At 39.3% G+C, this 27,645-nt stretch overlaps 1 protein-coding gene across 4 annotated transcripts in view; it reads left to right on the top strand.

Annotated features, from left to right (window-relative positions):
• LOC138740348 (copper-transporting ATPase 1-like) overlaps nt 1-27,645 on the top strand; it is a 60,394-nt gene that overhangs the window by 14,559 nt on the left and 18,190 nt on the right. For all 4 annotated transcript variants that reach the window (XM_069892874.1, XM_069892875.1, XM_069892876.1 and 1 more), the window contains exons 3-16: nt 64-538; nt 2,200-2,928; nt 5,888-6,121; nt 7,793-7,956; nt 8,527-8,688; nt 10,009-10,085; nt 12,543-12,765; nt 14,241-14,474; nt 19,265-19,356; nt 19,539-19,666; nt 22,089-22,243; nt 23,484-23,618; nt 25,704-25,898; nt 27,192-27,374. In XM_069892874.1, the coding sequence (XP_069748975.1) occupies nt 64-538; nt 2,200-2,928; nt 5,888-6,121; nt 7,793-7,956; nt 8,527-8,688; nt 10,009-10,085; nt 12,543-12,765; nt 14,241-14,474; nt 19,265-19,356; nt 19,539-19,666; nt 22,089-22,243; nt 23,484-23,618; nt 25,704-25,898; nt 27,192-27,374 (3,186 nt within the window). The remainder of the gene's footprint in view (nt 1-63; nt 539-2,199; nt 2,929-5,887; nt 6,122-7,792; nt 7,957-8,526; nt 8,689-10,008; nt 10,086-12,542; nt 12,766-14,240; nt 14,475-19,264; nt 19,357-19,538; nt 19,667-22,088; nt 22,244-23,483; nt 23,619-25,703; nt 25,899-27,191; nt 27,375-27,645) is intronic.

The following is a 27,645-nucleotide window of genomic DNA, read 5'->3' as shown; positions in this document are numbered from 1 at the left end:
GCTTTTCCCTCTGGCATCTTTCTGATTCTTAGCTTTTAAATCTTCAATTTATCATTTGAACAGGTGTCACTTGAAGACCATAATGCTGCTGTTGTGTACAATCCAGAATTCCAAACGCCCAAGTCGCTACAGGAAGCAATTGATGACATGGGATTTGAAGCTGCTGTAACTGACACAAATCCAGTGCCTGCTACACCTAAGTCGGTTCTTCTCAGTGATCTCAGCCTTACTCCACAGACTGGCCAGCAGATTGGAAACCAACTGCCCACCATAAATGAGACGGAGAGCAAAAATCTACTTGATCAAAATGGTGGAGCTTTGCCTTCTGTTTCCACCATGACTAGTCTGAATGAGGATATTGTTGACATGGCTGCAAACAGTTTTCAAGATGAAAATAAGTCAATACCTGTGGAAATTCAGTTAAATCAAAGCAATGAAATGGTGGTGAAGATGAAGATTGAAGGAATGACCTGCCATTCCTGCAGCAGTACCATTGAAGGCAAGATTGGGAAGCTGCAGGGTGTTCGGCGTATTAAAGGTAATTGATTTTATGCCATTATCATATTTTTGAGTCAACAGCTGGTGTTGTGCCCTCAATTATGTCAGGATAACCCAACCTACTTTACAGGCAATGAAGTCAGATGATGTGTAGTTACAGTTATAAAGTGATAGCCAATATTTCTGCTGAATGATCCCTCAAACTGAACATGACAATCTGTTTTGGATCTTGTAAAATAAGTTGCAGTTCCAAGCAGCTGAAAGTGGTATCTGGCATTGTTTTATATCTAACTCAAGAGAGCAAGTTTAACACTTGTTGAAAGCTTCAAAACTTGCAGAGGGAAGTTTCCTGCTGGAAAAATTGGCTAGTGAATGGCAGATGGAATTTAATGCAGACAAGTGTGAGGTGTTACATTTTGGAAGGACAAACCCAGAAAGGATGTGCATGGTAGGGCACTGAGGAGTGTGGTAGAACAGAGGACCTGGGAATACAGATTCATAATTCTCTGAAAGTGGCCTCACCGGTGGATAGGGTTGTAAAGAGAGCTTTTGGCATATTTGCCTTCATAAATCAAAGTATTGAGGTCAGGAGCAGGGATGTTATGGTAAAGTTGCATAAGACATTGCTGAGGCCAAAGTTGGAGTATTTTGTGCAGTTTTGGTCACCTAACTACAGGAAAGATGTCAATAAGATAAAGAGTGCAGAGAAGATTTACTCCGATCTTGCCGGGACTTCAGCAACTGAATTACAGGGAATGGTTAAGCAGGTTAGGACTTTATTCCCTGGAGTATAGAAGAACGAGGGGAGATTTGATAGAGGTATTTTAAAGTTCACTGTGATGATTTAAAATTATGAGGGGGGGATAGACAGAGTAAATGAAGGTAGGTGAGAACATGGGTTAAGAGTGAAAGGGGAAAAGTTTAGGAGGATCATTAGGGGAGAATTTTTTCCACACAGAGTAGTGGGAGTTTGAAACGAGCTGCCAGCTGAAGTAGTGAATGTGGCTCAATTTTAGCTCAAAAAGAATTTGGACAAATCCATGGATGGGAGAGATATGGAGGGCTATGGACTGAATGCAGGTCAGTGGGAGTAGACAACAAAAAAATGGTTCGGCATAGACTAGAAGGGCCAAAGGGGCCTAAATTTGTGCTATGATGTTCTGTGGTTCAACTGAGAGTCTTCTCTAACAATGCAGTAGGTCTTCAGTTCTGCATTAAAGAATTAGTCCTCATTGTCCTCATTCTTCTTGCTTTACTTTTATTTATTTTATAAGGCGGTTTTATAGAAATCTGATGCTGCTGCAAAGCAACAACTTTTGTGACATGTTCATGACCATGGTTTCTGATTCTGAAGAACCAAAGTCCATTACATTCCTTCAACACGAAAAGTCACTTTTGTTTATTTATGGATATATCAGGACACCAGAAGCTAATCCTATTACATTATCATAGGAAAGTGAAATGATGAGTTTAAAACAGTGGTCAATTTGGAGAAACATTTAACACAGGGGATACATCTTGAGTTAGATGTACGCATATTAGTTTTTAAACCCATTAAACCATTGGGAGGGCTGCATTTATTTTAACACTAACTGAAACAATAAAGTTTTTCAAGATGTTTTGTAGGTTTAAATTATTGTATTGAGCTATTTTAATCTATTTTGTTATGCCTAATTAAAATATTTTTCCTTTGAAATCCAGTTTCTTTGAGTAGCCAGGAAGCAACAATCATGTACCAAGCCCATCTAATCACACCAGAAGACCTCAGGAATCAAATTGAAAGTGCTGGCTTCTTTGCCACCATCAAGACCAAGGCCAAACCTCTGAAGCTGGATGTTGATATTGAGCGTCTAGTAACTGCAACTCAACCAACAAAAAGTGATGTACAAGAAGTGACTAACAATCTTACAAATTTGATCCTCAGAATAGATGGCATGCACTGTAGTTCCTGTGTAACGAATATTGAAAGTAACTTATCAAAACTTCTTGCTGTGCACAAAATCAAAGTTTCTTTGGAAAATAGGAATGCTATTATACAGTACAACCCAACCATGATAACTCCAAATGCCCTGCGACAATCTGTTGAGGCCTTGCCACCTGGAAATTTCAAAGTTTTGCTCCCTGAAGAATGTCAATCTGCCACAACTGCCATGAGTGTTGCACAGCATCCTTTAGTACCTTCACTTCAGCCACCCTTTGAATCAAGAAAGCATCATCTGAACAACGTGGCAGTAATTAATATAGAGGGAATGACTTGTAATTCCTGTGTGAAGACTATAGAAGTAAACCTTTCAAATAAAAGTGGAGTGATATCAGTTCATGTTTCTCTGGCACAGCAGAATGGAACTGTGGAATATGATCCTCTATTTACTAACCCAGAGGAGCTGAGGGACATGATAAATGATATGGGATTTGATGCAATTCTTCCTGGTAATTCTTTTTAATCGAATTAAGTGTTCTGTTAATTTGATTTTTTTTTTCCCCCTCAAAAATCTGTCACATCTTTTTCTCCTCTTCCTTTTAGAGCCTTGTAATCTCAAGAAGCAAGGTGCATTGGTGTGGTTCTCAATCAGCCATTCTCAGTGGGGGCCCTGTGGCACCCCCCCCCCCCCCCCCCCCACACCCCCAAGGGACATAGCATATTTAAATAAAAGCTTTCTTTCTTTTCACCTCGTGTAACATAAATAGTTTTTTATGTTGTCTGTAGGAGAGAACTTGACTGCTTCACCAAGGAAAAGGCACATAAACTTTGTGCAGAATCCTCTGAGATGGGGGGAGGGGGGGAGGGGGGGGAGGGGGGAGGCAGTCTTCCTAGCTGAAAATAAGGTTGAGAATGGCTGTTCTAGATCCTGACCATTTTGGTTGTCAGTCAAGAGAAGTGTTACCACATCCAGTGAAGAAGTCATATCCATTTTTTTTGTGCTTGGACTCATCTTTTCAGTTCATTTGTTTAAGGTCAGTGGCCTTTGGGGATGAGGCCATTTAAAATTATTTTCAGAATCAATTAAATTCAAGGGGTTTGGGGTTGCTTGTGGACAAACAAGAATGGCAGATCCACTCAAGGAAGGAGAGGAGTGAACCAGTTAACATTTTTTACGTTATCCAGTAGTTTCATGGTTACATTTTTGATACTTGGTTTGTATTTCAATTTTATTTTTTTATTTGCTTGAATTTTAGCCCCCTGTCTGTCATGGCAAGATTTGAATCATGTCTCCAAATCAAAAGTGAGACCTCTGGGTATTAGTCCAGTTACCTCACCATTTTTTTTCCACTGTACTTGTGTAGTACAGTCAAGAGACAAAATGTATTGAATAACACTAAGATGCTGGCATAACTCTCTTAAATTGTGTCCGAGTCTGGATTAAAAATAGTGCAAAATCATGAAGGAAAATTATTATAATATCCATGCAAAAAGCTGACCACAAATGTGAGTTAAAATAAAAGGATGGCTGGTAAATGGAAGTATTGCAAGTTTTGATCATGAACTGTGGAGCCTTTTAAATTTGACTATCTTGGCCAAATGGTGAGTTAATACTCAAAGTAATCACTGTTCTTAGATTAGGGAAGGGAAAATCAATTCTTTTTCTTGTTTCTGAAGCCCATGCATCAGCTCTCACTGAAATTGGGTGTGAGTTATGGCCCCTTCCTGCAAACACTTCATTGCAAATGTTCAGTGTCAAGGCTCAAGTATTAAGGCCACAGAATGCTGGGAGCTGTATTACAGGACAAGTCCTATCTGAAAAGAAGAGAAGGAGAATGCATAATTCTTCTGTTGTCTCTTAATTTAAAAAAAAATATTTTTTTCCATAAAAATATTCATACAATCTTTAAACTTTTATACATTTCAAATATATATATATATATATATATATATATAAATAAATATATATATATGTGTATATATATATAAATATATATATATATATAAAATGTTTACAAACAAAATAAAAATAAAAATTTCCCCCCTTTTTCTCTCTCCCCACCCACCAATATAAGAATATAACTTTTCATACTTATAGAGCTCTCATTTCTTTCATAATTCTCTTTTTCTTGGATATCACATCTTTACATACCTTGAAGGGTCAGGTTTACAATTGGACCCCAACATAATCTAAGTAAAGTTGCCACATCTTAATGAAAGTCATATTTATTTTTTAAGTTGTTAATGATTTTCTCCATGGGTGTACAACTATGCATCTCCCTGGCCCCATCGAACAATAATTAGGGTAGAGTTGGACTTCCAGGTGATTGCTATACACTTCTTGGTCACAGCCAGGGCTACCTTAACAAAATAGATTTGAAATTTAATCAATTTGTTACTTACGTCTATAAGGTTGCCCAGAAGGTCATATGTGAAAGTCAGTCCTGTTATTTTTGTTAGTGTTTCAGTGATACCATTGCCAGAATGGACTTGTGTTCACACACAAACATGTGGTACATATAAAGGTTCCAATTTTTATGCCACATCTAAAGTATATTTCAGATTTTGATTTATGTAGTTTTTGTGGTGTAAGATATAATTGATGTAGAAAATTCTATTGAACCAATCCATATCTCGCATTAATTGTTGATGTCATACTGTCCAAGTACCAGTCAGACCAGCATTTCTTTGGTATTGTAACACCTAGATCCAACTCCCACCTCTCCATCAACCTTTGTAGGCCTGTCTTAACACTTTCACCTAGGAGAGCAGAATACATCCTAGTTATGAATTTACACAAGGCTTTTTCGATCTCTTCTCTAGTGAAGAGAGCATCTAATTCCATCTGATCTCTATCTTCCAATTTCAATCGCCAAGAGAAATTTATCTCTTTCAAGTCTGATTCATACTGCTTTGTTTAGTATTGTTTAAAAGTATCATTGATTTCCTTATGTTAATTTGTCAGGCTTTTTTTGAATTGCATTTATCATCCTTGATATCTCCTCTGCCTTTGATTGCCATGACAAAACTTTGTGTTTTCTCTCCCAATTCATAATTCTTCTGTTTCGACTTTAAGATAGTTTTTTTCTATTCTATATGTTGGTGAACAATTATTTCAATTATTTTATTTACTAAATTTTTTTTAACCCGTTGTTCTGTTACTTCTATTTTTTTTTTTAAAAATTGGAATAAATAGCTGCCACCTTTTTGTAAGTTGTCTGGTGCAGTTATGGACAAATTTAGTGGGTTAAGTTGCACCCTTAGTTAAAATCATGGGTGATTGTTATAATTGTCTGTATAGAGGCTCTTCTGAGACAAGGTTTGAACACTGTTGGAGTATAGTGCTTAAGCTGGGTCAACAAGTTTCTGCCAACTTGCTGAGTTGTTGGTCTTAATGAATTTGTACACAGTTTTTATTTAAATGCAATTACCATAACTGATAACGGAATGAAAATTGTATAATTGTAGCTAATACAGAATCTGCAATGACAACAACAGAAATTTTACCCAAAGTATCCATCAAAGACAAAAAAATGAGAAGTAGTATTTATGAAACCAAAGTTAAAGGAGAGGTGCTGTCAGAGGAATTGGGCATCGCTTCACAGATCAGAGAGGCTCCAGAAAAATGTTATATTCAGGTTTCCGGCATGACCTGTGCTTCTTGTGTGGCTAACATTGAGAGGAACTTAAAACAGGAAGATGGTAAGAAAAATTGTTCTCAAACTTCTCTAACTCATTGTTCTGTTTTCTAGCCTTAATGTAACAGCATTTTTATAACTACAGCAGCTTTGCGCAGTGATATTTATTTGTACATCTAACTGTGATACGATAAACATAGGATACCGATAATGATATGGCCTTTGGTACAATTCTTCCGATGATTAAAATATTTGATACACAGTGATCCAGCATAAAGAGGCCATTCAACCCATCCTATTTCCTCTGAGAAAAATTTTTATCAAATTATCAGCTTTTACCAAACAGCTTTGTTTTTTTTAAATTGTTATTTGTCTAGTTCCCTTTGGGAAAATTACTTTTGTTTCTATGCTTCCACCATACTTTTGGAGGAGAGTGGGTAGGAGAGAAAATTTATAAAAAAAAAGCATCCAAAAGGTAATGGAATGACCACTATCTCGGAGATCCTAGCTTGAAACATTAATGTAGGCAGGCACCCGAACAAAATGGTGGGGGAAGGGGCAGGGGGAGGAGAACAGTCCCACAGGCAGGAAGTAATAGGTGGAGAAGGGAGGGCGGGCACAGCAGAAAACAGGGAAAGGGGATGACTCTGTGAATGGAGAGGGAAGCGGGTGAAGAGCTGGAAGAAAAAAGAGCAGGTACAAGGAGAGAGGAAGAATGGGGAGTAAGCTGGCAGAAACCGCAGAAATTGATATTAATGCCATCCCGTGGAAGAGTGCCCAGATGAAAAATTAGGTGTTGCTCCTCTAATTTGTGGGTGGTCTTAGTTTGAAAGTACATGAGGCCATGGACAGACATATCAGCAGGGAAAGGTTCCAAGGGATAATTAATGGGAAGGGATGAGGGCGCCACAGAAGGAGCGGTTCTTAGAGAAGGTGGACTTCCCAGTGGCCAACCATTTCAAAACAAACAGACTTGAGTGATTAGAGTTCCAGAATTCGCTGCTTGAAATAATGATACTCTTGCCACATTGGACTTGGAACAAGCACTTAGTATTCTGTAATATGCAAGTTTGTGGACCAAGAGCTGGGATGTGGCATTACTCCACATAATTTTTCTCATTTGGTATGAGTCAAATGGCTAATTCTGAGATGTTAACATTTATGATTTGGCATCAATCAACTAAAGTTTCTTGTATTTCATCTATTGGCCTCTGTTTTTAACTCAATCTGCTAGAGTCATCGACTGCATCCAGTGCTCCTGTGGTGGCCTTCTCTACACCAGAGAGATTGAATGCAGATGAGGAGATCACTTCGCTGAGCACCTTCATTCTGTCCACATCAGTGACAGGAATCTCCAGTGGCCATCCATTTCAATACTGTTCCCTACTCGCATGCTGATGTGTCTGTCCATGGCCTCATGTACTTTCAAACTAAGACCACCCATAAATTAGAGGAGCAACACCTAATTTTCCATCTGGGCACTCTTCAACGGGATGGCATTAATATAAATTTCTGCGGTTTCTGCCAGCTTACTCCCCATTCTTCCTCTCTCCTTGTACCTGCTCTTTTTTCTTCCAGCTCTTCACCCGCTTCCCTCTCCATTCACAGAGTCATCCCCTTTCCCTGATTGTGTTCAGTCTATGATCATCCACTTTGAAATGACCTTGAAACCAAAACTACAAGTCCATTATAACATCTTGACTAACACTCAATTTGCGCTCTTGTTCCTGGCAAGGTATATATTCTGTGTTGGTCGCTCTTATGGCTGGGAAAGCTGAAGTGAGGTACAACCCGGCTATCATAAAACCCCCAGGGATTGCTGAGTTAATAAAGGAGTTGGGGTTTGGTGCTTCTGTGTTGGAAGACAGCGATGGATCGAATGGTAATTTGGAACTGATTGTGAGTATTCAGTTCAGATATAGCTGAATTCTTTTTAGCAAGTAAAGAAAAAATGTGAAAAATTCAATGATTTCGAAATACATCACTGCTACCTACCTTGCTATGTTGCATCTTGAAAATGCTTCACATTGGTAAAGATTGGAGTTCTTACACGATGTTTCAGATCAGATGCTGTTTGTTGTCACATAAGAAAATAGAAAGGTATTATTACACAAAATTGTCTTTAGTCTGCCTAAGGCAAAGATTTGCTATTAGAATTGCCCGATGCCCTTTAAAGTCAGAAAAAGAGAAGTAAACGAGAGTACTCTCAGAGTTCGTTTGGAGCAATTAAACATTTTGGCAAAATGTTGACTTGGCTCTGGAGAATACATGTGAATTGCCTAACTTTTCTGGTGAATGACAGTGTGGAGTTTGCAAAAGGAAGAAAGGTCATACTGCTCTCTTTCCAGCACCTGCCCTCATTGCAGAGCACAATGGTTGCTGACTAGGCTGGAAATGAGCACTGAAGGCAACATTTCCATTTTCACTTCGAAATGGAGTCACATTTTTAATTTATTGTTTTCTACCTAGATACGTGGAATGACGTGTACCTCATGTGTTCACAAGATTGAATCAACACTCATGAAAACCAAAGGTATATTGTATGCAGCAGTAGCCCTGGCAACAAATAAAGCACATATCAAGTTTGATCCTGGGTGCATTGGACCTCGTGACATCATTAAATGCATAACGGTGAATTATTTTTTCAATATCTTGTGTTAAAAGTGGACAATTTGAACATTTTATAGTGAAGTTTTTTAATGGTTGTTGCTTGAGTATTTTGTGGTATGGATTAGAAAATGCCTAATTGTACTTCTCTTTGCTTTTGCCGTCAGAGATGGGTACACTTGAACATACAATTCTTGTTCCCCCATGCGCAACAAGGACAGGACTCCCCTTGTCCTCACCTTCCATCCCACCAGCATCCACATCCATCATATCATCCTTTGCCGTTTATTGCCACCTATTGGGTATTCCAACCACCAGATATGTATTCCCCTCTCTTCCCTAAGTAAGGAGTGCTTCCTCCTCAACTTCCTCATCCACTCTTCCCTTCCCACTAATTGCTCTTCGGCAGCTAACTTTGTGATCGCAGAAGATGCTCCATGTGCACCCACACCTCCTCCCTCATCACCATTATAGGCTCCAAGCAGTCTTTCCAAGTAAACAAATGCTTCACTTGAGAATCTGCAGGGGCCTCTACGTCGGAGAGACTGAATGCAGCCAGGGAGATTGCTTTGTTTGGCACCTTGGCTCTGTCCACTGCAATAGTGGGGATACCCAAGTGGCCTCCCATTTCAATTCCTCGCCCCATTCCCTTGCTGATGACGTCTTCCTTCCTGACATGTCATGGTCTCATGCACTACCAGACTGAAAACACCCACAAATTAGAGGAACAGCACCTCGTATTCCGTTTGGGAACCTGCAAGGGTGGTAGGGGGAAGGAATTGTTTGAAGCTATCAATGAGAATAAGCAAACTTTAAAATTTAAAAAAAAAAAGAAAATCAAACCTGCAGATGCTTGAAATCTGAGATAAGAATCGGAAATGATGGAAACTCCTCGGTGAAGCAGCAACTGTAAAAGAGAAATGGACTCGTTTTCAACCTGAAATGTCTACTCTGTTTTGCTTTCTACAAATGCTGTCTGACCTGTTGAATGTTAAACTCTTTTCCTGGTTTTTAAAATTTCTTTCTGCAATGGCCATGGGAGGATGTTGTTTTGCCTGTGATCGGACTCCTCACTGATCCATTAGATATCATCAACATCTCCTATTGCACTGTTCATTTTGAAAGATCACATTTCTCAATGAAATATAGAATATGCTCAGTTCATTTGGAAAGAGAGCTACTAATTTTAGCTGATTAATGAAGCTGGCATGGAAAACAAAGCACATTAAAAATATGAATGAATTAAAATTAATTGTACCAATAATCAAAATGTGAGGATTAATTCTGTCAAAGAATTTTAAAGTAGCAAATGGATATCAGGAATTCTGAATATTTTTTCTGTAGGATCTGGGCTATGAGACTTCCTTAGTCAAAAAAGATCGCACTGCAAGCCATTTGGATCATCGAGAAGATATCAGACGGTGCGTTGCAGATTAAAGGACATCCAATTTGATTTGTGGAATGTTAAGATTTTTGATAGAAATTTTAATTGTTTGGTTATTCATGATAAGCTAATTCTTTCTGGATAATCTTCCTCATAGTCTGCCAGTTTATTTTCGAGCATCAGTGTTTGTAGCACCAAATGAAGCCATTCAACTCATTGCATTTGTACCAGCTGCCTGGAGTTTAAAATCAATCTGATTACATCCAATCATTCATTATCTACACATTTCTTCACTTGGTTTTCTAGTTCGCCTTCTGAAATCCTTCAAATCTGATCACCCCTCAGCCTCTGTTTTTCAGAGAAACCAATTAAAATTTGTCTAACCTCTCATAATAGCTCATCCAGTCAACATCCTGATGAACCTTTTCTACTCCCTCTCAAAATTCTCCACATCAGATTCAGAATTTATTGTCTTAAGTCATGAAATTTGGTGTTTTGCAGTGAAAATAACCATCTTACAACATTATTATTAAAAAAATTAAAATAATAATACACAAAAAGTAAGACAGTGTCTTTTTATTGATTATTGAGGAATCTGATGGCAGCAGGAAAGAAGCTGCCCTTGTGCCCTTGAATGCTCGTCTTTAGACTCCTGTACCTTTTCTCTGATGGTGGCAGAGTGAAGAGGACATGTCCTGGGTGGTGGGGGTCTTTAAGGATAGAGGCTGCTTTTTTAAGACACTGCCTCATTTAGATGTCCTCGATAAAATGAAGTCTGGGGCCTGTGATTTCGCAGGCCAAGTTAACAATCCACTGGAGTTTATTCTTGTCCTGAGAGATGGCACGTCCATGCCTGGCAGTGATGCAGTCAGCCATAATGCTCTCCACAGTACATCTGTAGAAGTTTACGAGAGTCTTTGATGACATACCGTATTTCCTCAGTCACCTCACAAAGTATAGCTGCTTGCAAGCCTTCTTTGTGAATGCATCAACATTGAGGCTCCAGGACAGACACCCAGAAATTTGAAATTCTTGACTCTCTCCACTACTGAGCCCTTGTTGAGGACTGGGTCATGTTCCCCTGACTTCCTCCTGAATGCTTTCTGTAATGCAGTGACTAGAACTGCATGCAATGTGAGTAGATTCTATCCCCAATAATCTCTCCAAAAAAAGATCACTATCTCATTAAAATGAACTGAATATTGAAAGGGCGAGATAGATGTGGAGAAGATGTTTTCAACAGCGGGAGAGTCTTGAGCCAGAGGGCTCAGCCTCTGAATAAAAGAATGTCCTTTAAGAACAGAAATTTAAAAATCTCTTCAGCAAGAGGGTGGTGAATCTGTGGAGGCCGTCAGTGGCTATATTTAAAGCAGAGGTACCGAACCTCTGAATGTTTTCTGTCCCATTCTACATATGGTTTTGACATTTTGAGGGCCATCTGGTGTGATGGCAGGACAGTAGTACCCCATGGAGGAATGCAGGAAGACGTATCTCCCACTCCTCCCAGGTCCCTTCTTGAGTGTTCCTACCCTCTCCCTCGTTACCTTTTTTTGATTTCAAATATATAAAATCCTTAGGTATTTTACTTAATTCTACCCACCAAAGACATTTTATGCCCCTTTTCACACTCCCAATTTCTTTACAGCTTCATTCATATTCCACAAGGGCCCTGTTTGATTTAATCTTCCTCAACTTTATCTGCAGCTCTCATCATCCAAGGTTTCCGAACCTTTATGTCCTCATGGGAACATGTCTGACCTGAATTCTGAGGTTCTGGCCTTTGAACTTTTTCCACGTGTCAATGTGGACTTGCCCAATAACAAGTGTTTCCAAGCTCATTTCTCAATACAAGGTCCAGCATGGACCTTCTCTGGTTGAGCTATCTACATATTCCATCAAGGAAGTGCTGATCAGGACCAGCAAGGACATGATAGGAAAGTGCATCTTATCTACTTTCAGTTCAATGGTTTTGGAATCATTCACGTCTGAAAATTGATAGAAAGTAAACAAAAAGATTGATGTTTTTGAAGGAAGATTTACTGTTGAAATTACCAATGTTCAAGCTTTTTTATTTGTTGAAATCAATGAAAATCAGGAACAAGGAATGTTTTCCTCCCCCTGTATGCGTAATGCTGTTGTATTCAGATTAGGAACAAGCTAGACCCTATTAAATAATAACATCAAACTGCAAATCCTTGTTATGGCCATCCTTGTGACTTCAAGAATCATTCAATAATAATTTGCATTGCAGTGGGACTGCATGTCCAGTCAATTTTACGACTAAGAGTGAGTGAAGTGAAAATGAGGAAGAGTCTGCATTGGAATATCTTTAATTTTTCTTAACGTACAATTTTTAAAGTTTAATGAATGTTATCAAATAAGTCCTTGTCACAAAATGAGGCAATTTTATTCAGTAAGTTGCCTTTTCCCTTTTAAGGGCTTCATATATTTTAATTTGTGATTAAAATATTTTCTTTGACTTTTCCCCTCACAGATGGAGAAGATCCTTCCTGATAAGTCTATTTTTTTGCATTCCTGTGATGGTCATGATGATTTACATGATCGTCGCTGATCACACCTTTTACAAGAGTCACCACAATGGTTCAACTACTGATGAGCTTGAAAATCACCACACCTCAATGTTTTTGGAGCGGCAGCTCCTTCCAGGACTCTCCATTATGAATTTACTGTCCTTCATTCTCTGTATTCCAGTTCAGGTATGCACTTTGGTCTGACACAGGGGTGTTGAATTTAATTGTTCCTTTCAATCTCAATATGCAAATATGGAAAAGACTACTAGCCATTAGCCTCAAGTTTTTTTTTCTTGTGCAATTCTGATTATGCCACCAGCAGCTAGCCAATTGAAATCTGAATATGTGGAACATTTTGCTGTTCATTAAATGCTTGTTTTGTCAAAAGAAGTTATTCAACTTTTTTTAAACTATAAAGGATTTGGTTTCCTAGTTCATTGTGTACACATCTGTCCATTTGACCATGGACAAGCTTTAACACCACAATATGAGAGCCAAAACCTAAACTAAAAGGGCGGCATGGTTGGCATAGCGGATAGCGCAATGCCTTTACAGTGCCAGAGATCAGAGCTGGGGTTAGAATCCTACACAATCTATAAGGAGTTTGTATGCTCTCCCCGTGTCAGCGTGGGTTTCCTCCCATTGTTTGAAATGTACTGGAGGGGGGGTGTAGGTTAATTGGGGATAAATTGAGTGGCACGGATTAGTGATTAACAAGTCAGATAGTCTTTTGGGGAGAGTTAGAGTTTTAGATCAATTATTTTCATTGTCAGAAAAAAGAGAAGTGTAACTTTTTTTAAAGTGAGTATTGAAGTAGACACCAAAAGAGGAGCAGGAAAATACAAAGAGAACTGGCTGTGAGGGATGGAAGACAGATGGATCCAGAAAGGCTAATGCAAGGTAAAAGTAGTTGTTAGACAAAGAATCTAAATGTGACAAGTCCTGAACGTTGCAAAGTCTGTGCCTCCAAAAACAAAGTTTCCCATGGAACATTGAATGGCAATCAATGGTGAAATTTTAATTTATTTTGTGCAGAATGGAGGTTTAATCATTGCCATTCTCTAAGCTAGATGTATGACAATTCATTGTGGATTCCCTACTTCTAACCAATTTAAAATAGCTACAAAAGTGAAAGATTAAATCTGAACTTTATAATTTTTGATTTTAGTCATCAGAAAGTACGACAAAAATGTTAAAATAATAGTCATTTCAGTTCTACATTTCTGTTTCTTAAAAATAATCTTTCTTTGCAAACTGCAGGTGTGTATTTGCACCCATTAATGCTAAATTTTGTAAGTGAGTAGGGCAATTGCTTAAGATTGTGAGGCGATGAACAATATGCCATAATAATCCAATTCTTGCCTCTTGTGGCGCACAATTATAGGTTTATGCTCACGTCATGAAGTTGGGACTATCAGCGATGTTGCCTCTTGAAGTAAAAATAAAACAGAAGCCTATAATCTTTGAAGCTTTTTGTCAAAGATTCCATGGTACAATTTTGAAGAGCCAGAATATGAAGTTCTGGGTGTTCTGTTTTCACCTTTACTGTTTCACCAACACCAAAAATCAAATTGCAAAACGTCACACTGCTGCTTGTAGGATCTGATCAGGCATCAATGAGAATTTTGATTATATTTTAAAGCTGTTTTTGGTTCTTTCAGTCCATAGGTGGATGGTACTTCTATATTCAAGCATACAAGGCACTGAAACACAAAACTGCTAACATGGATGTACTGATAGTTCTAGCTACAACAATTGCTTTCTTGTACTCTTGTGTTGTTCTGGCTGTTGCCATGGTGGAGGAGGCCAGAGTAAATCCAATAACCTTCTTCGATACACCTCCAATGCTGTTTGTCTTCATTGGTTTGGGGCGATGGCTTGAGCACATAGCTAAGGTGAGGAAAATTAACTGCAATTTCATTATTCAATGCTTATTTTGCTTCCTATTGTGAATGCACAGTCTGGTTTTGAAACCAGTATATGATACCAAAATGATGGTCAGTGCAGACTTGGTGTGCTGAAGAGCCTATTTTTGAGCTGAGGGGCCCTTTTGGCTCTCTAGGATTGATGATCATGGTAAAATGATGGATATGCCAGTCGTGTGATTTTTTTTTCTGTTGAAAATTGTCCATTGAGTTTCTTGAATCCATGATTTTGAAACAACCCCATAGAGCAGGGTTACCCAACCTTTTTCTTTCCACTCACATACCCCTTAAGTAATCCGTGTGCCCCAAGTGCTCTGTGATTAGTAAGGGACAACTTAAGGGGGTACGTGAGTGGGGGAAAAATGGTTGAGAACCATTGTTCTAGATCCAATTGTTACTGAAAAATTTTGCTTGAGAAAAATTGTCATTGGCCCATTTCCTTTGGAGTTATGAAACCATGCACATAACAAGTCAATTAGGTACAATTAAAACAGTGGTTTTCAGACATTTTCTTTCCCTTAAGTAATCTCACAGAGCACCTATGGCATAGGAATTACTTAAGGTGGAAAGAAAAAAGTTTGGGAAACCACAGTGCCACACAAACACAGTAGAAGGTGTCATTGATATGAGAACATTCTCAAAGGAACGAGCTGCGATTACTCCTACCAGGGAGAATGTGAGGATGAGATCAAGCATTTCCCTTGTATTGATTTACTTAACATTTACTGGAGACTCAATGTGGTAGATTGACATTCAGGACCTGGGAAATTTGGTCATTCTTGGTCAACTGAGCCAGTTTTGTTGAAGGATGTTGAAGTCTCCTGGCCAGAATGCATTCTGTGCTCTTGTAATTTTCAGCGCCACTTCTTTTGAATGGCAGGAGCAGGAAGTTGTAATCTGGTGGAGGTTTCACTTGAAGCTATTTGTCTCCATGGGGCGATTTTTGAGGGCTCCAATGGTTACTTTGAGCTGTCTGATCCACAATGCTGTACCTCGGTACGTTTTCCTCATACTGGCAGGACACAGCATACTCAAGCTATGGTACAGAAGTCAGCATGCTTATACAAAGAGAAGCACAAAAGCTGGAATCTTGGACAGACAATGAACTGCTGGAGGAATTCAGCAAGTTAAACAGCATCCATGGGTAGAAATGGTTCGTCAATGTGTCAGGTCAGGAGCCGTTATTGAGACTGTCTGTGATTTGGTGGGGGGGAGGGTGTAAAGGCATTGAACAAACAGTGGGAGAGATGGAGAGGAAGGAGAGATTAATGAAGATTTGGGGATGGGGTGGAATTAGAGAGAAAAATAAGAACTGCAAGAGGGAAATAAAGAAATGGAAACCATGCAACCAGATAGAGAAAATTATGTTCATGCCTTTAGATTCAAGGCTGTCCAAGAGGAATATGAGTTCATGTTAGTCTCGTCCTAACAATGGATAAAGCAGATGAGATGTACAACTTTGGGAATGATGAAGGGAATTGGTTGGTTACAGTCTGGACAGTTGGACTGTGAGTAGAATGAGTGATACCTCTTCAAATTCAACAGCAGGCTGCCTAAATGTGTTCAAGAAGGACTTTGCATAAATCAACTCATCTGAAAGTGAAATTGTCATGTCCAGTTTCCAGCTGAATCATCAAGCTTGTTTTATTCTTTGCCAAACAGAATCTGCTGTAGGGGAAGTCAGTAGGTCAAGTGGTATCAGTGGGAGAAATCCTTCATCAAGTGGATTTTGCAACAGTCTGGTTGTATTTTTGGTCATCATTAATTGTGATTAGTTTTGTTTTAATTTCCCAATTATTAAATTCGATAGCTCCCCTGATGGGATTTCAACTGGGGTGATGGAATTATTAATCATTGCCTCAACTGCTCTTGGCATGGTCCCAGGTTAATGCTCTTGTCATTAATACAGTTGAGATCAGATACTCTGGTTTTGTTATGAATGTAAAATCTTCTGGTTTTGCAATTCTCTTGGAAGATTTATGAAATTGTCTTCTGACCTTCTCAAAATGTGTCTGGCCGGAAATGACTTTCACTTCACTGTGAAAATCTGCCGGTATGGTTCTTGTACTGTAATGTTAATATTCTAGATTTTATTTATCTGTCTTTGAGTATCAGGTGCTTTTCCATGCAATTTTATTTGAGAGATTAAATGAGTGGATTACTTCAAGGTCACCAATTCAACATGATCTCAAAAATAAATGGAAATACATTTCTATGTATTGTTGCAACTCAAAACAAATTTGGAAAATTGTGTCACACCTGATAACACAGCAGATTAACAGATGAACAGAATGGGAGTTCTGAAATCTGTGCATTGCATGATGATGTTTAAAAGGCTCAAAGAAAAGCCATTTATGCAGGGAATTGAGGCTCACGTATCGTATGCAAGCAGCAGTGTTTTAGCTTAATTTGGGCATCGTGTTTGGCACAGACATCAAAGGACTTTGTACTGCACTATGCTGTGACATCATGACTCCATACTCCAGCAAATTTATTGCATTGCACCAACTCGCAATGTTTACAGCATGCATTCTATTTTTGGCATTGAGATTGAACAAAATGCTTAATTGACTTGTAACGGCACTAATTTAACACAGCTCACAAACAAATAAAGAATACACTCACTACTTGTTTCATTTAGCACACTATGAGGTCAACTTTCTTTTCATTATTTACTAGACACAACATTGTATTCTTCAACTCTCCAAACACCACCCAGCTGAACTCCTCTGATCTTCTCATTGGCTCACTGCCACACAGGTGATCCTGACACTCACTCTCCTCCTCCTGATAAAGGTAAGTACACAATCGCGACAGCCCCTGCCCCCCACCACCCCATCCTCCAAGCCATGCAAGGAGGTAACTGATTGGAACTGTCCTACTACATAACAGTTCGAAGGGCTGACAGTTCAGCCCGACCTCATACAATAGTGCAAGACGGGTGATGCGTGCTTCGACTGGCAATGGTGTTACTGGTCCTGTGGCTTTGACACAGAATATAGCCAGTGATATACACTGGCTTCAACCTGTCGATCTCAAAAGTCTTCAGTTGTGTCGTAAGGCCTGAAAAGGACACTCGTAAACAGGCTGAAGTGATTTGCGAACAGCATCGTGCTGGAGGAACACAGTACAGTATTGTAAATCATTTGGCACGTACACTGCAGGTAATTGCCAAGTAGGAGTCGGTTGGAATAATATCATGTTTTCACAGAAACGATCAACGTAATTAGCCAGATCAAAGAGTGTTGTGCCTGGACTTGGATTCACAAATTGGCTTAGCGAGGTTAACATCGTGCCATATACTAGCTCTGTGGCTGAACAGCCAAGACCTGCCTCAACACGCCAAGGAGAACCACAGGAAAATGTTCACTCCATATAGATGCATCACCTCCTGCTCTTAATGCTGCCTTCAGTTGTCGATAGAAATGTTCAACGAGGCTGTTGGCCTGCGGATGGTAAGCCATAGTACGAATACAAGTAGTGCCCAGAAGATCTGAGAGAGCTCAGAAGAACGCTGACTTGAACTGAGACCCTCGATCCATTGTAATAGTGAACAGCGAAAGATGGAATTGAACAATCTACGAAAGCCCTAGCGATGGTCTCCGCAGAGATGTCAGTGATGGGAATGGCCTGTTGCCACCTGGTAGTCCAGTCTTCACACGTGAGCAGATAAATATATCCCCAAGATGGCAGAAGCAGGCCTATTAAGTCTAGGTGTACCTGCTGGAAACGGAAATCCAGAAAGACAAAACCCCCAGCTTGGATTTTGTGTATCTGGAGACTTGAGAGCTTTGACAAGGCAAGCAGGTCCTTGTCCATTATCCAATATCCCATTTAACATGAGGCCATGTAAAACGTTCTGTAACTAGTTTGATTGATATTCTTCTACCAGGATGTGATAGATTGTGAAGAGATATCTCATATCTGCCGGCACAAAAGGCCTAGACCCAATTGCAGACCAACTTTTCACCTGATTCATCCAGAGTCACATCTTGAAGATGGAGATCAGAGTTGATTTGCGATACTGGATGGGATGAGGATTGGTGAGCTGTGCACGAGCCATGACGTTGAAATTGATGGCAGTAGTTGTTTGTAAGGTGTCAATGTCATTCCTGGACAGGGACTTGGGCAAGGCATTCACTTTTCCTTTGTTGTCCTGTATGTCCAATGAAAATTGTAAGATGAAGTCATCTTTCTTTTTATTATTCACGAGACACAACATTACATTTCTTCACCTCCCTAAACATCACCCAGCGAAACTTGTCTGACCTTCTCATTGACTTACTGCCACATGGGTGATCCTGACACTCGCTTACCTCCCAACAAAGGCAAGTACACAACCATGACGGACTAACCATGCAATTAATTTTAAATACAAATGTTGCTGTTGTTCTGATCTCTAATTAGCTGCCACTTGGCCAGTTACTTAATAGTGCTTGGAATTTCTGCAGGATTTCTTTGCAAAGAAACCCCTGAGAAACAGCAAGAACAACTATTGCAAGATGTCTAGTGTATCCTGAAGAAATTAGAGTGGACAGAATTGTATGCACAGTATACTACATTACTTTCTAAGAACAAACTATTCGGAGGACAAAATCGTTTCAGTGCATCTCAATATATTTAAATGTATCCACATCATTGTGCAGACTTCAGTTGCTACCCTATGATTGGAGATGCTGTGAATAATGATTGCTACTTTCCCAATATATTGATTTTGAAGTTGGAGATTTTAAAAGGTACCTGTAATTTTATTTTTGCAGAGGAAGACATCAGAAGCACTTGCGAAGCTCATGTCCTTGCAGGCAACTGAGGCAACAATAGTGAAGATAAATGATGCCCATTCCATTTTAAGGTATGCACATTTACAAAAAAAAGTAATTGTGTATCTAAATAATAAAAGTTGGTATATTTATCATTTCCTGTGATACTTAAGAAATGGTTTCTTTTGCTGGTGTACAAGGACAATTCATTGATTTGCACTTTTTGGACCAATTGTAATAACTATTATTTTCTTTGTCCACTATGGCTTCATAGTGAAGAACAGATTGATGTGGAGTTGGTACAACGTGGAGACATTTTAAAGGTGGTCCCAGGAGGTAAATTCCCTGTAGATGGCAAAGTGATTGAGGGACATTCGATGGCTGATGAATCTCTGATCACTGGTAAGAAGATAAAATATGTTTAGCCTGTGAATAAGACATGATGTGGATGTTCTTGAGTGTTCAGAGAATGAAGTCAAGTTTATTGTCATCTGATTGGACAAGTACAACCTGATGAAACAGGGTTCTCCGGTCCTCAGTGCAAAACACGCAGGCACACACACAATTAGACATAACACACATACAGACAGGCAATACTTATTGTGGACTAGAACTCATATACACAAATAAATACAGTACAACTCTGATTCTCTGAAATCCTCAATTATCTGAAAAATTTAAAAGATTTCAGATAAATGAGGATATCCGAAACAAATCAGGAATCCTTGTTTATCCAAAATTTTTTTGGAGCTGAACTAACCGGGGAGGTCAGGCTCCCAGTGGCAGGAGCGCAGACTTCAGGCTCCTGACAGCAGCCAGCAATTTTTTTTTTGGTGAGATTTAAACATTAATGCTTAAAAAAGAGCCTTCACTTATTTGTTGTTGTTTAAACATTGATACAGGTGATTTGCTGTTGCTACTGGGCTGTTTTTTAAAAAATGACCAGTTCTCCGGGAAAAAAAACATTTATCCGAAATAGGCCTGGTCCCGACCATTTTGGATAATCCGAATTGTACTGTAAACAAATATTGTTTTGTAAATATAAGAGTTTCGGATGGTCAGTGTGAGCAGTTCCTTTGGTCGTTCAGCATTCTCACTGCCCTTGGAAAGAAGCTGTTCCTCAGCCTGGTGGTGCTGGCTCTGATCCTCCTGTATCCCTTCCCCGAAGGGAGCTGGTGAGAGATGCTGTGTGTGGGGTGGAAGGGATCCTCAATGATTTTGTGCACCCTCTTCAGACAATGATCCTGAATGATCACATTGATGGGGGGGAGTGAGACAACAGTGATCCTCTCAGCCACTCTTATGGTCCTGTGGATTGACCTCCGATCCATTTCTCTATAGCAGCTGCACCACACTGTGATACAGCAGCTAGGATGCTGAAAGAGGAAAGGTTAATAATAACTCAAAACTATTTCTTTAAAAGCCCTGCACTCAATTTGTAAGCTGCAGAAGAGCCTTGGTAATCCCCAAGAGCAATCCCCTCTTCACCCCCCCCCCCCTCAAAACCAAGAGACTTGAAGTTTTTAGTCAGAGCAACATGTGATTGTTTCTCAGCATCAATTTTCAGGGTGGCATTGGAAAGTGTTGATGAGCAATGTTATAGCTTTTTAAATAGACCTTTAGTGATAAATGGAGATTATAGTCACTGAACTATGTAAGGATGTTAATCAACTTGAGCAAATCCATAGTACAGGCATCCCCTGCTTTTCGAACATTCACTTTATGCCATGTCATTTTTACGAAAAACTTACAGTAGTACCTGTTTTCCGTAATATGAAGAGGATTTTGGCTTTATGAATAAAGGCGAGGGAAAAATCACAGTCTCCAGAAGAGCTGTCAGTTGCCGCGCCCAGATTCGGGCTGGTAGTAGCGAGCAAATTAAATGGCGACAAGGAGGTCTTGTGAGAGCCGGCCTCGGTGGCCACTATGTTGTATTTGGTTTTGGCAGGAGGAAGGGTGGAAGGAGCAAGGGAGGTACCGAGCACAAGGGCCCAGGAGGGAAAGGCCTGGGGCAAAAGGAGTCAGCCCCAGGAGAAAGGTCTGCAGGCGATGCCAGCTGAGGAATGAGAGGCTGGAGGTGAAAAGCAGTCAGTGGGCAAAGGAGAAGAAAGAGGTGTGCGGTCATTGTGTGTGTGTGTGTGTGTGTGTGTGTGTGTGTGTGTGTGTGTGTGTGTGTGTGTGTGTGTGTGTGTGTGTGTGTGTGTGTGTGTGTGTGTGTGTGTGTGTGTGTGTGTGTGTGTGGGGGGGGGGTGGTGGTGGGGTCGAGGGGGGAGGTGAGGAGATGGCTAGGGATGTGGCCTGGAAGCTAAGGGAGCAGAAGTTAAAAAATATTTTGAAACCACTGTGTTAGATGAACCTGGTATGATTTGATTGGTTATTTTTTTGGGCCTGGGAGCGCTCAAAAATTTTTCCTCTTATAAATTAATGGTAATTGCTTCTTTGCTTTGGACCGTTTTGGCTTACAAAAGGTTTCATAGGAATGCTTTACCTTTGTTTTGCAGGGTATACCTGTATTCATAAACTGAGTGATACTGCATTACACAAAACATTAATACTTCAGATTTCATCCAGTTTGTAATTTTTTATTTGTGTGTTCTGAATTTTAATTGTATTGAACTTCTTTGGTAAGCCAGGCACTGTTTCACAAGTGGAATTGAATCCATTATAATCTCTTCATCGTGTGTTACAGGACTTTCACTGAAAAGATATGGAGTTGGTTGCTGTAATTTGGAGATTTTTAAAGTTTAATATATGCATGTTATTTTTAAGTGATACTGAACACTGAATGCTTTTCGATATTTAATTTCAATCTCACTTTATTTAGGTGAAGCAATGCCCGTCACTAAAAAGTTGGGAAGCAGTGTCATTGCAGGCTCTATTAATCAGCATGGGTCTTTATTGATTGAAGCTACTCATGTTGGATCAGAAACCACCCTCTCTCAGATTGTGAAACTGGTGGAAGCAGCACAAACCTCCAAGGTATGGGCATTCCGAATGCTTTTTGCTGGTGAACTATGTAACTGGAATTGGGAGGAAAAAAGATGCTGAATGTGTTCTGTCGATCTTTATTGTTTTGCTTGCCAACTTCCCCCAATTATTTCTTACACATTTCCATGCCTCTTATTTCATCCTTATATGCTGAGGCATGTCGAGGTCAATTTAGAGAAAGTGCTTTGGCATATTTTGTACTGAAGTCTGTCTTTCTATAATATGAACAATATCATTTTATAATAGCTTTCTGATTAAGCAAAATTTTAAATTGATCAGCTATTAAATCACCATTATTATTTATGCTCCTCCGTAATGTTATCTATTTTATTTCTCAATCATTTCCTCAGTTTAAACTTTGTAAAGTAGAATAGCAATCTTTCTAGAAGAAGAGGCCAAGCACGATTTTATTATGCAAAGGTAAGTATTGCGATAGTAGTACGTGGTAGTGTAGGGGATGCGTTTCCTAGAGAAAGAGCATTTAAGTAAAGCTGATTGTGATTTTTTTTTTCCCCCCAAAACTGCATTTTCAGTAAAACGTTCTCTTTGCGAAAATAGAAGCAGATTTTCAATATTGTGAGGCATCAGTCCACATTTTCATACCTCTGATTCAGTCTAGGCTCATTTTTATAACGTTGGTGAAATCAAGGACTGTTCACACAATCTCAGTTTTCTATTTTGGATGCAAGTGGAAAGAAAGCTGCTCATGTGGATTCTTCTATCAGCAAAATATGAGAGAAGAACATTTTATCTTCCATCAAAGAAGAATAGAATGATAGATTGGAATTGATTTTTCAGTTGCATTTTGTATTTACTGAGTCAAATAATTCATTAATCGTTCTGTAATTGATTAAGGCAGCCAGTGATACGTTTTAAAATTTTAACTTTCTTCTCTCATCCACCACTTCAGAACAAAGCATTGTTGGCTTTTGGGATTTTTCAGAATTCTTGGCACAAATGATGCAAAGTACATCAAGTAATCCTGGCATGTGCATCTGCTTCATCTTTCCATCACCCTTGCATATTTAGGCAGACAAGTACAGCCAATGACTTGTATAGCACAGAATTTATTTCCAACAGGCGAGAGATGTAATGGATTGACCTCCTCACTGATATTCTTTCCCCTTCCCTTTTTGTTGCATCCACCCCAGGGTGCACTAGTTGAGTGGATGTTTATTTCTCTAAATTCAAATTGTGTGAGAATTCACAATTTGTATTATTGATTTTTCAGGCCCCCATTCAGCAGTTCGCAGATAAACTTAGTGGATACTTTGTCCCATTCATCGTTGGGGTTTCGATCACTGCTTTGATCGCCTGGATTATCATTGGATTTCTTGACTTTCAACTTGTGGAAAAATACTTTCCTGTAAGTTTTAGCATTAGCTGGATAAAATGCCTAAAAAAGATGGAAAAGTTCTGCTTATGGTGCATCTAGTGGTTAAATTAGACAGTATATAAATGTGATTCTAAATAGCTGTTAATGTCAAAGAAAATCAAAATGATGTTGGAAATTTATCTGCCAGAAATAGCAGATCAACTAACATTTTGGGTCGAAGATCCTTCATCTGGATATGAAATATTAGTTGATTTCTTTCCACAGGTGCTGTCTGATTTGCTGGATGATTCCAGTATTTAATAAAAAATATACAGATGTGTGTAAGTACCTGGGTGCCAATTGTCTATACGTTACAGGGACACATGCATCAGAATGGTCTTGGTTGCATCAGAATGGTCTTGGTTAGTTCTTTGTGACGTGAAAGGCAATAAATTGTTGCACTAAAGTTAGATGAGGTCCAGAACTCTGCAGACATTCCAATAGATTTCTAACATAATCTACGATGTATGAATTACTGAAATCAATGCCTATTCAACAGAAATCTGACCACTCTGGTTGCAGAAATAGGCCACTCTGGTGCTTAATCTGTGTATGTTGTCTAACTTGCTGAGTGTTTCTGGCATTTTCTAGTTTTAATCTGATTTAGAGCATCAACAGTCTAGTTTTCATTGCTTCTTGCCTCAATATGGTTATTGGTTTGCTGAAGTGAGGCCATGAAAGATGGTATTTCACACAATCAAGCAGAATTTTGAACAGTCCATGAAGCCAAGTGTCTGAACAATGTGCACTGAAATGGAGGAGGTTCCATGAAAATATCAATGCAGATGAGCATTCTCGTTTGCCAACAACAAAATGCATTTCAGTTAGTGGTTAAATCAAACTAAGAAATAAGATTGGAAATGGAAATAAGTAAAACTGTTGTTTTTATGTTTAAATATTAACATATAGGGATAGGAGGAGATAATGAAATCTTTAGAGCCTGTTGCAATTCACTGAGATTATGGCTGACCTTTTTGCCCACATGATATTGACCTCCAACTTTAAAATTAGTAATGAGCTTGCAGCTGGCCATTCCCAGGCTGACTTTGTACATGTGCAGCAGGTCAAGGCACATGGAAGTGTGTTTGGAACTTCTTTTCTGAAATGTCATGCTCTAATATTTTTGACTGGACTTCTTTAATTTAGACACACCAAAGTTAAAATCGGATTGGTGAGAGAGTTCTCTTAACATCATGAAAATTTCATTAAAATCACCTCTGCAATGTATTTCAAAAGCAAAATACGATGCACAGTTTGTGTTGCAGTCCTTCAGCTGTGGTCGAAACAAGGGCATAAATCTTTGTATTTAAAAGCCAAATTTTTAATGAACATTTTTATGAATTATTATGTAATCTGAATTTTGTATTCATGCTTGTATGTTTAAACTCATTATTATTTTATACGTTTTTTTTATATCTGTCCTTGGCATTTAAAAGATTAATGTGCTTCCAGTTTCTTTTGGAAACCATTTATCTTTGCAGCATTAGCCTTTCCTATTTGATTAGAATCTAAACAATATTTGCTGATTAGCAGAATTTAAACATTCAGAATCCTGAAGAGAACTTGTCTGGGTAGATGCGGGAAGAATGGTTACCCTGCCAGTGGGTCCAGAACAATGATGTACAATGAGAGTCAAACAAGTGGTAGTTTTTGAGGAATTCCTTCACAAAAAGAATAATGAATCTTTGAAATCATCTATCCAAAGACTATGGAGGCTCATTTTATGATTTCAGTCAAAACTAAGATGGATGCATTTTTGAATATTAAATCAATCAAGGTAATGGGTAGAATGCAGAAAAATAGTACAGGTAATCCCCGCTTATGACCGTATTGGAGTTTGGTTGGTGCAAGTGTTGGGCGCCCTGACGATATTGAATTTGTGCCCTTAAATCTCGTGTAAATTTTATATTTTTAAAAAGGTTTGGTTAAGTCACAGAGGTCACGAGTTGGGGAGTGCCTGTATATCAAAGATTAATCATGATTCTGCTGAATGGTGGAGCAAGGTCAAGGGGACAAATGCTTCTATTTGTTTTTCTAACCTGGACTGATTTTTTTTTGGGCTTGTTTTATGCTTAGGGTTACAACAAAAGCCTGACTCAACCAGAGGTGATAGTGCGCTTTGCATTCCAAGCCTCCATCACTGTCCTTTGCATCGCATGCCCCTGTGCATTGGGATTGGCCACCCCCACGGCAGTTATGGTGGGGACTGGAGTAGGTGCACAAAATGGGATCCTAATTAAAGGAGGGGAACCATTGGAGATGGCACACAAGGTATGTGCAATAATAGCTAGGGATTGTTGCTGCCCTCTATTGGTATTACAATGTAATGTCAGGCTGAATTTTTGTTCTCTGCCTTCCAGAAGAGGGACTTCAATCAAAATTGAGTAAAGCGCAGTTGAAGTATTTCTTCTTCATTTTAGATTTTTGACTACTCCTCTTGAGATCTATACTGCTAATACTTCATTTCATGAAATCTTTGGGTCTGACTGGTTCTGTTCAGTATTAGTTTCTTTTTCTTTGGCTTGGCTTCGCAGACGAAGATTTATGGAGGGGTAATGTCTACGTCAGCTGCAGGCTCATTTGTGGCTGGCAAGTCCGATGCGGGACAGGCAGACACGGTTGCAGCGGTTGCAAGGCAAAATTGGTGGGTTGGGGTTGGGTGTTGGGTTTTTACTCCTTTGTCTTTTGTCAGTGAGGTGGGCTCTGCGGCCTCCTTCAAAGGAGGTTGCTGCCCGCCCCACTGTGAGGCGCCAAGATGCACGGTTTGAGGCGATATCAGCCCACTGGCGGTGGTCAATGTGGCAGGCACCAAGAGATTTCTTTAGGCAGTCCTTGTATCTCTTCTTTGGTGCACCTCTGTCACGGTGGCCAGTGGAGAGCTCGCCATATATTACTACTTAGTTAAATTGCAAGTTTTTTGTACTTTATGAACCATTGCACTGATGGTCAAATGGCCTCCATTCTAAGGATATCTTTCAATGGCTTTTTTTACTTTACTATTGGCAGACGTTTGACTTGACTTTAACCAGGAAATTGAGAGTAATAAATGGAGTTTATTTTTTCTCAAGTTATGCAGTGATCCAGAAGGGAGCAGAAATTGGCTATTTCCTCCTTCATGCCTACGCTACCATTCAGTATAAACCTTAAGTGCCTTTTTTTCTGTGCAATTGTGGTTTCCCTTTGTGAAGAAATGTCTTTCCATCTCATTACTTGAATAGTTGATCTCTTATTCTGAGACTATGACTGGGGCTCTAGGCACATCAGCCTTTAGAAACGCCTTTCCCTGTATTTCAATGAGATTTCATTAAAATCTCCCATGATTTTGTATTATCTTTAATACATGCACCTCTAGTTTTCCAATTTACAGCCACAATTACAACGGCTATTTATTTAATAGCCAGCAAGTAATTCCCACCATTTTTCTCCCCTTTTCTGTTTCTTGCCTCTATCCAATCTGATTACAATTACAATGTGATGCCATGATCTGCCCAGCCAAGATGATTTCTCATCAGTGTACTGATTGATTTGATGTGTCATTAGATTTAATAAGGTGTTTATTTTCAGATTAACACTGTGGTTTTTGATAAAACTGGAACAATCACTCATGGAGCTCCCAGAGTCGTGACCTTGAAGGTGCTCACAGAAAGTAGCTACGTATCTGAAATGAAGCTCTTGGCTATTATTGGCACAGCAGAAACTAACAGTGAGCATCCTTTAGGTGTCGCAGTAACCAAGTATTGCAAGCAGGTATGATTTCTTTTCAAATGATGATGAATGAAATTGCATTTTTTGTTAATCCAAAATCAGACAGAGGAAACTTGGGGTTTAGGCAATTTAGGGTTGGATTATGTTTTCAGTTTCAATATCCTGTGGAAGAATGTTGAGAGATTTGAGAGAGGCATGCACAATTATGAGGGATATAGACAGAGTAAATGCAAGTAGGCTTTTTCCACTGAGGGGAGGTGAGATCTATACCAGAGGTCGTGGGTTAAGGGTGAAAGGGGAAAAGTTTAGGGTT

The sequence above is a fragment of the Narcine bancroftii genome, chromosome 8 (genome assembly GCF_036971445.1).
Source record: "Narcine bancroftii isolate sNarBan1 chromosome 8, sNarBan1.hap1, whole genome shotgun sequence".
Lineage (NCBI taxonomy): Eukaryota > Metazoa > Chordata > Chondrichthyes > Torpediniformes > Narcinidae > Narcine > Narcine bancroftii.
Note: the sequence above shows the minus strand (reverse complement) of the source record. Positions and strands in the feature narration are given on the sequence as shown.